The 8,166-nt window shown below is 36.8% G+C and overlaps 1 protein-coding gene across 1 annotated transcript; it reads left to right on the forward strand.

Annotated features, from left to right (window-relative positions):
• The first annotated feature begins 731 nt into the window (after window positions 1–731).
• Window positions 732–3,786, forward strand: LOC149575491 (wall-associated receptor kinase 2-like). The gene is made up of 4 exons (XM_089815231.1): window positions 732–1,855; window positions 1,956–2,102; window positions 2,202–2,387; window positions 2,487–3,786. The coding sequence occupies exons 1-4, from the start codon at window positions 928–930 to the stop codon at window positions 3,692–3,694; spliced, it is 2,469 nt and encodes an 822-aa protein (XP_089671357.1). The 5' UTR covers window positions 732–927; the 3' UTR covers window positions 3,695–3,786.
• Window positions 3,787–8,166: the final 4,380 nt, after the last annotated feature.

Raw genomic sequence — 8,166 nt, forward strand, 5'->3', positions numbered from 1 at the left:
TGGATATGGGCCCACTCGTGCCTAAAACCTCTTCGACTTAGAGCCAAGGACTGAGGAGCATCCACGTTGCCAAATTCGCCCGGGGCATGATCCCAGCCTCATCCCTTATGATGTCCTTGGGCCTTGCACTTAGCAAGACTTGATCCCTAGTGAGTTTTTTGTGAGCCATTCAACTTCACCAATAGACCAAGGGCTAATTGACAAACCTTCTTTTTTAGATGAAAAAGATTAAATAATAAAAATTGAGTTACTTTTTTCCAAAAAAAAATTCTTTTACCTGATTCTCCTAAATAAATTTTCTAAATTAAAATGTTAATCTTTATCAATCAGAAAGAAATGTAAATGTCGTAAGAGACGGACTACGTTTAAAGTCTCGGGCCTACTTGCATTATTGCATCTTGTTTTGGAGAAAAATTAAACATCGTGAACCTTTACGTAGGGATTGATACTTGCAATACTCACGTTTTAAATACTTACCATTTCTATACAGACAGTTCCCCAACTTTCAGTTCCACCAAACGGGTGGCTCGTCGTCACCATTTCTATACAAACAGTTCCCCAACTTTCAGTTCCACCAAACGGGTGGCTCGTCGTCACCATTTCTATACAGACAGTTCCCCAACTTTCAGTTCCACCAAACGGGTGGCTCGTCGTCTTCTATCATATTATGAGACTTGAGTATGATCCACCGAACAAGAATAGTAAGAATGCCACGAACCGAAAAGATTGTTACCATTATCACTACGAAATTACTTTTGGTTATTATAGGAAACTACATGGAAATTGTCGCTGTATTTCGCAGATTCTTCTGTTGTTGCTCAGTCAACCATGGAGGCTGCTATTTTATTTTAGCGGCCTTTCATTCGCTAGCATCCTTTAGTTGTTATTGATTTGAAGTACGATTAGCTTGTTTTCCTCCAGTAGAAAATGTTGGCACAAACCCAGAAAGACTGGGGACTTCTGGTTCGCTTTCTAATTTGTGCCTGTTTTGTGGGTTTTACCGCTGCGAAATGTTTTCCTGAAAAGTGCGGTTCGATGAATGTGAGTTACCCATTCTGGATCAGCAATCCTCATTGTGGACACCCTGATTTTCAGATCACATGCAGCAAGGATGAAGATACCGGGATGCCCGCTCTGTTCTTTAGATCTTATACATGTAATTCTACTTGTGTTCAAACTGATGTTTTTAGCGTTAGTACTCTTGATGTTTACGATTTCAAGATTATGGAAATGGATTACGAGGGTCACCTCGTCATAAATTCTTCATTAATCAAGGCCTATTCGTGTGATTCAAACACTATTGCTAGAACCTTATTTGTTCTACCTGGACCTGGAACAAATCTTAAACACAGTTTCACGCTTTCCAGCTCAAATAGGTTGGTTGTTATCGGCAGCCAAGCAATCGGTAGCTATTTTATTAGTAGTTTGGGAGAGACAAAATGTGGACCAACTGACTATCGAAGTGAACAACAATACTGCCGGAATGGTTGTTGTGAAATTAATCTCCCAGATAACTGGGGGTGGATTAATTTCACGGCAGGTGTAAGTCCCAACATTAACATTAGCTCCGGTGGCACGGCTGCTTGTGGCTTGTCCACAATAATGGATCCCTCCACCTTCACGGTGCTTGACAATGAAACAAACCTCTTTTGGGGGAAAGGCCTAAAGGCTTATTATGGCCTCCGCCTCAACTGGGGTATCGGGGAGCAGGATTGTGCCACGGCCAAAGGAAGGGCAGACTACTCTTGTTCCACCATTGCACAGTGCCTTGACTCGCCTTCAGGAAAAGGGTACGTTTGCAAATGTCTACCTGGGTATCAAGGAAATGGCTACTCCAATGGCACTGGTTGCGCAGGTGTTGATTAAAGCCATTGTTAGTTTCATATATTCTCTTCTACAGTAATTTAAAGTTTCACACGTGAGAGCTTCTAACAAATTCGATAATGAATGATCAGATATTGACGAATGTAGATATAGATCGCTGAATAAGTGCGTTGGAGAGGATGGGGGAGGACTGTGCCACAATTGGCCAGGTTCTTACAATTGTTCATGTGAAAAAGGGTATGATGGAGATGGGTTTAGCAATGGGACCGGCTGCATAGGTATTATTTCCATACTTTTTTAAGTATCTCATTTTCTATTTTATAATCATTGCTAGTGAAAATGTCAAAGATCCTAAGACCAACAATACAATTGTTTAGATGTAAACGAATGCAGAAACAAATGGTCGAATAGGTGCGTTGGAGCAGAGGAAGGGGGAATTTGCCTGAATTTGGCAAGTTCCTACACTTGCTCATGTTCAAAAGGGTATGTGGGAGACGGATATACAAATGGGACAGGCTGCATACCCACAAGCTCCAATAGCATTGTCTTTCCTGCGATCATAGGTGAGGAAATATTTCATTTTTTCCGTGTATCTGGTGTTATTTTTACATATATAAGATAATTATATTTTCTTTCATCATCTGATCTGATAAAATACACAGGATCTGTCACTTCGTTTGTGGTCGTCTCTTTAGCAGCATCCCTTTTAGTTTGGTGGCTAAGGAAACGCCAATTGAAACTTCTGGAGGCCAAGTATTTTCAACGATTGCAGGAGTACATGGCTTGTACAGTGGGGAGAGAAAGCCTCCGCATTTTTTCTGCGAAAGAATTAGCAAGAGCTTCGAATAATTATTCCAAAGAGATGGTATTAGGTACTGGCGGCTTTGGAACCGTGTTCAAAGGCGTTCTGTTGAATGGGACTCTTGTGGCCATTAAAAAGTCCAAGCAAGCCTTAAATCTAAAGGAGGACCACGACTTTCTTAATGAAATTACAATTCTCTCCCAGATAAATCACAGAAATATAGTAAAATTGTTAGGCTGCTGCATCCAAACTAAGTTCCCTATGTTGGTATCTGAATTCGTTCCGAATGGAACAGTCTTTCAACGTTTACACTGGAAAGAGCAGGTTTTTCCTTGGGTTTCACGTTTGCAAATTGCAATCGAGACGGCAGAGGCTTTGGCATATCTACATTCTGGAGCATCTCAACCCATTTTCCACCGCGACATAAAATCATCTAATATTCTTTTGAATGAGAATCTCTCTCCTAAAGTTGCAGACTTTGGTATTTCTCGTCTCATCACCGCTTCCAATAACACACATGTCACCACTTGTAATATAAAGGGAACATGGGGTTACTTAGATCCAGAGTACTTCCAAACATATCAACTCACTGAAAAAAGTGACGTGTACAGTTTCGGTGTAGTTCTGGTTGAACTTTTAACAGGTCTGAAGCCCATTTCTGAAAAAAAAGATAGCAACGAGATGGGTTTATCTAGTCTTTTTCTGTCTAGGATCAACGATAATCGCCTCACGGAAATTTTAGATAGTAAAGTATTAGAAAACGAAAACCTTCAAGAAATGGAAGATATGGCAAGGATAGCAAGACAGTGTCTTCATTTAAAGAGGAGGAGGAGACCATCAATGAAAGAGGTGGTGGAGGAACTTGTTTGGATCAGAGGCGGCAAAAGAATGACAAACTTCCACGAGAACGTAATCTGTGACGATGGAATATTTGAACAGACAAGTGTTTTTAGAGAAGCGTCACAAATGCCATATAGATTCAGAAGTTACACTTTTCCATCTGCAAGTGGAAGTACGTCAGAGGAGCCATCCACTGTAATGGTTCAGATGTCGACCCTGTCTGAATGAGGACGAAAAAGGAAATCATAAGTGTTCATAATCATGTTATAAGTCTGTAAGATGCTTTCCTTTTTAGACTATATCTATTATGTTTGTACTAATTGTACCCTATTTATCCATAACATTTAATTAAAATCTATTTTATCATTTTATATGCACCAGGTTAATCTCTGACAAACTATACAAAAGACAAAACAAACTTAGATTTGTTTTTTTAGATTCATGAAAAAGTAGCATTTTTTGTGGAAGTTTTTATTGTTTTGGATTATAAACTACCAGATCATGAAGACTGAATGCTGAAATTTTCATAAAAATCTATAATGTTTTTGATTGTTTGAAAATTGATCAACTGTACAATTTGTCTAAAAGATAGCTGCATCCATTTTATATCTTATTATTCAAAGAGTACAAGTCATGTGTTGCATAAGAACCAGCATGAATCCACTAGATTATGCATTCTCGTATAGTTCCCACACTCTACACAGAATTGGAAACAAATGTTTGGAGAATTCTTTCACTAGCACAAAAACCATTTACAGAGCCTCTACAAAAAAATACCAGCATTCAGAATGGTCAAGAAGACTATAGACCCAAAATGTTTTGTTTTGCTTTTAGTATTTAAAATACATTAAATATTAAACAATACCATTATGTTGGATGAAGAGTCCAAATAGATGTCAATACAATGAAACCATCATTCTGTCTAATGATGGCAAGAGAAAAGTTTTCCTTTTCATAAAACAATTAGAAGTCGATCCAAATATATGGAAGAAATTTTAGTCCATGTCTCAGCAGTCTGGAGTAATCAAATCCAAGCCCAATCAAAATCCCAAGGAGTGTAGATTGAAAAAAAAGTAGTTTAGGTTATCTCAGAGCTTCACCTAAATCATTCTCTGTAGAGATGAGGATCTCTAGGCCCTACCATTCCAAGACTATTTTCTATGCAATTCTATATAGCTTAGATAAGTTCCTTGAGGAAAGTGCCTTATCTCTCCTAAGGAACATATTAAGCTTGCCTGACATTCTGCAACCTTTAAAGGTGGTCAATGATAGTCCTAGAGCTTCATTGAAGGAAGAAGAAAACATAAAACAAATATTCAGAAAAGGTAAATCTGATTGGCAATTGATTTTTAGTCTAATCACCAATTAACGTGATAAGCTTGCTATAGTTCCTTCGCAGGAACTAAAACGTGTTTTTGATAAAATTTGTTTTAATATATTATTATCTAAAATAGGCATACCTACTATATTTGTCAATATTCCATGTTTGAAGTCATATCATAGTTTACATTTTGTTGATTTAATATATATATTTCTAAAATAAATCTAAGAATAATAAGTGTTGTATTAGAATTGGTATATATATATATATATATATATATATATATATATATATATATATATATATATATATATATATATATATATATATATATATATATATATATATATATATATATATATATATATATGAAATAAATCTAAGAATAATAAGTGTTCTATTAGAATTGGTAAAAAATATATTGAATTTGAATATATATAGAATATTTATTCAAGAGAAAAGAAGTTTTTCATTGACAATGTAATAATTAGATTTTTAGTCTGATTTTAAAAAATTAATAGTTTAAAAGTTAACTGATTAATTATTTATTTACTAATCTTACATTTCCTCAAGCTAAATATGCCATGATACTAATTTTATTTTATATTTAAATAGAAAAAATGTTAAAAAGATGTAATATACATAATTTTTAGAAGTGGACACACAATAAGGAACAAAAATATTTATAAATCTTACATCTCTTAACAATTCCTCTACTTCAGATGTACAAGGTAATGATGATATAAAACTAATTTTACTTTATATTATCTTTCATGGATACAAGAACTGATGAAAATGAAGTCCCCTTTGTTAGTTTAAATGTAATATACTTACTTTTTAAAGATGCTACTGAACATGCAAATGTTTATATGCATATGTATACATACATATGCGATGTGTGTGTACATACATAATACATACTTACATATATCTCTTTGTGTGTGTACATATATATAGAAATACACATACACATCCACATCGTCATACACATAAGCTCTAGACTACATCCATAATAGTCTACTTTCTTAATTCTTAATCATTTCTCTTGATTGTGGTCTCCTCCTATCCACAACAATATTCCTTGTGATTTCGATTGTCACCTTCTAACTTTTAACATGAAAGTTCCTCAAACAATCGTAATTACAACATATTTTCAAATTGAAATTGGTCACAAAAATGATGTTGGGTTCACTTCCTCCCATCTTGATAACCATCTATCAAATCCTTCATTGTGAAAAAAGGAAAAGGAGAATTTCCACCAATTCATAATTACTACCTTGCTTCTCTCGAAGCCATGCCATTTAACAAATACTCAATGGAAAGTACAATGTATTCACACTACCTCCTCCTTTCGATTTCTAATGAAATTCCCTCTATGGATATATTTGAATTTTTCCTTAATTATTATAAATATTTAAATAAATAAAACTATGAAACAAAGTGAAACTACTTTTTAATATTTTAATTGAAAATAGTCTTGAAAATAAATTATCCCCATAATCGTGTTGCCTGGCTCTTTCTTTAATAGTCCCCCAAAATTAATTATACGTATATATAGAGTTGTGGAATCTTCAACACCATAAACAACAAAAAGACGAACGAGGTAAAATATATTGAAGTTGTCATGCGAAAATGTCCCTACAAGGACTTGTTATCTGAAATCATTTTTTTATTGTCCTATACTGAAAACAAGATACTGATATCCTTACAAAGCCTAGTCTAGGTGCCGTGCTACGAGATGTAAAGATTATACATTTAGTACAGCGAAAGCAAAATACATCAACCTTATCTTTCAACTTTTAACACGTCCAATTAGTGCGCTCATCCCAGCAGAAATATTATAACTCTGTCCATCTGATCAAGGGTCGCCTTTCTCCAATTCAGCTTGAAAGTGAGTATCAACACCACCGCACAGAATCCTGCTACAGCTGACCATCCAATGCTCAGAAAATACCACGAAAACCCTTTCTCTGTTTCTTCCTTCACATCAATGGCAGGAGGAGAGCGAGATGGATGGTGTGAAGAGCACTTCCAGCTCTCAACAGGGCACCCTCGCAGATTTGGGTTTCCTGCAAATGCCCATTTGTCAAATGTTATCATGTGAAGACCTTGTTGTGGTATCACCCCTGACAGATTGTTGTATGACAGATTCAAATATCCCAAATAATCCAGAGAACCAATCTCGAACGGGATTTTTCCTGAAAATTTGTTGAATGAAAGATCCAGCGATTCCAACTGACTCAGATTGCCCGTGCTGGCTGGAATCTCTCCATTGAAACTGTTCCTAGAAATATTTAGAAACATCAATCCTTTCAGATTTCCAATTTCCGCTGGAATATGGCCCCATAAACTGTTGTTTGCCAGATCAATGCAAGTCATGCCTGAAAAGACGAAAGAGTAGTGCCATTCTGATCCCTTGGTAATCAGATCTATTCCCTCTCTATAGTATTTTGAACCCGCGAAGCTTCGAACCGTTTTGCTGACTTGACTACTAGCAGAGCCTACAATAGTGGCAACAGAACTGCCCGCGGGACTTGAATTTCTACTATCGACAGGTAGATTAATTACAATCGGTCCCGGACTCGGAGACAACGGCGGTGACTCAGAGCGAGGCATACGGTCGTCTCCAAGCACGGACATATTTTCATTTACAAGCAGCATAGGTGAGAAATTGAAGTATGTATTTGGGATTTCACCAAACAAAAGATTAGAAGAAAGATCCAGGAGCCGAAGCTGAGGCATTTTGCCGATCTCTGGGGGGAGTTGTCCCTTGAAATTGTTTGATCTCATCATAAGAACTTGTAGATTTGAACACTTTGCAATCCAGGCTGGAATTCCTCCTGTCAAATTGTTCTGTCCAACGTCTAGCACCTGCAGCCCTGAAATTTGTGTTAGAGACAGGGGAAGGAACCCTCGCAAATTGTTCTTCTCAAGATGGAGAGACGCCAGTCCTGCTAGTTTCCCAAGCTCCTTAGGAATCTCGCCCTCCAGTTCATTACTTGCCAGGTTGAGCATTAAAAGTGTTGAGAGGTTCAGTAGAGCCGAAGGGATCTCTCCGTTTAAACTATTGTTCTTCAGATGCAGGACTTCAAGAGAATGCAAATTACCCAGACTATGAGGGATATTGCCTCTTAGCTGATTGTTTGAGAAATCCAGAAGCCTTAGAGATGTCATAGACCCTAATGAATCTGGTATTGGTCCTTCAATCTTGTTGTCTGCAAGTAAAAGCACCTCCAATTGTAGAAATTCAGGGATATGAATATCTAGCAATAAAGGGCCGTTCAATTCATTTGCAGACAAATCCAACACTTGTAGCTGAATTTGATGTGAGGCAACGCTGACTGTTAGAGGACCCTCCAAATGATTGTTTGACAGGTTC

Source organism: Cupressus sempervirens, chromosome 2 (assembly GCF_028749045.1).
Source record: "Cupressus sempervirens isolate cs-2001-9-10 chromosome 2, ASM2874904v1, whole genome shotgun sequence".
NCBI lineage: Eukaryota > Viridiplantae > Streptophyta > Pinopsida > Cupressales > Cupressaceae > Cupressus > Cupressus sempervirens.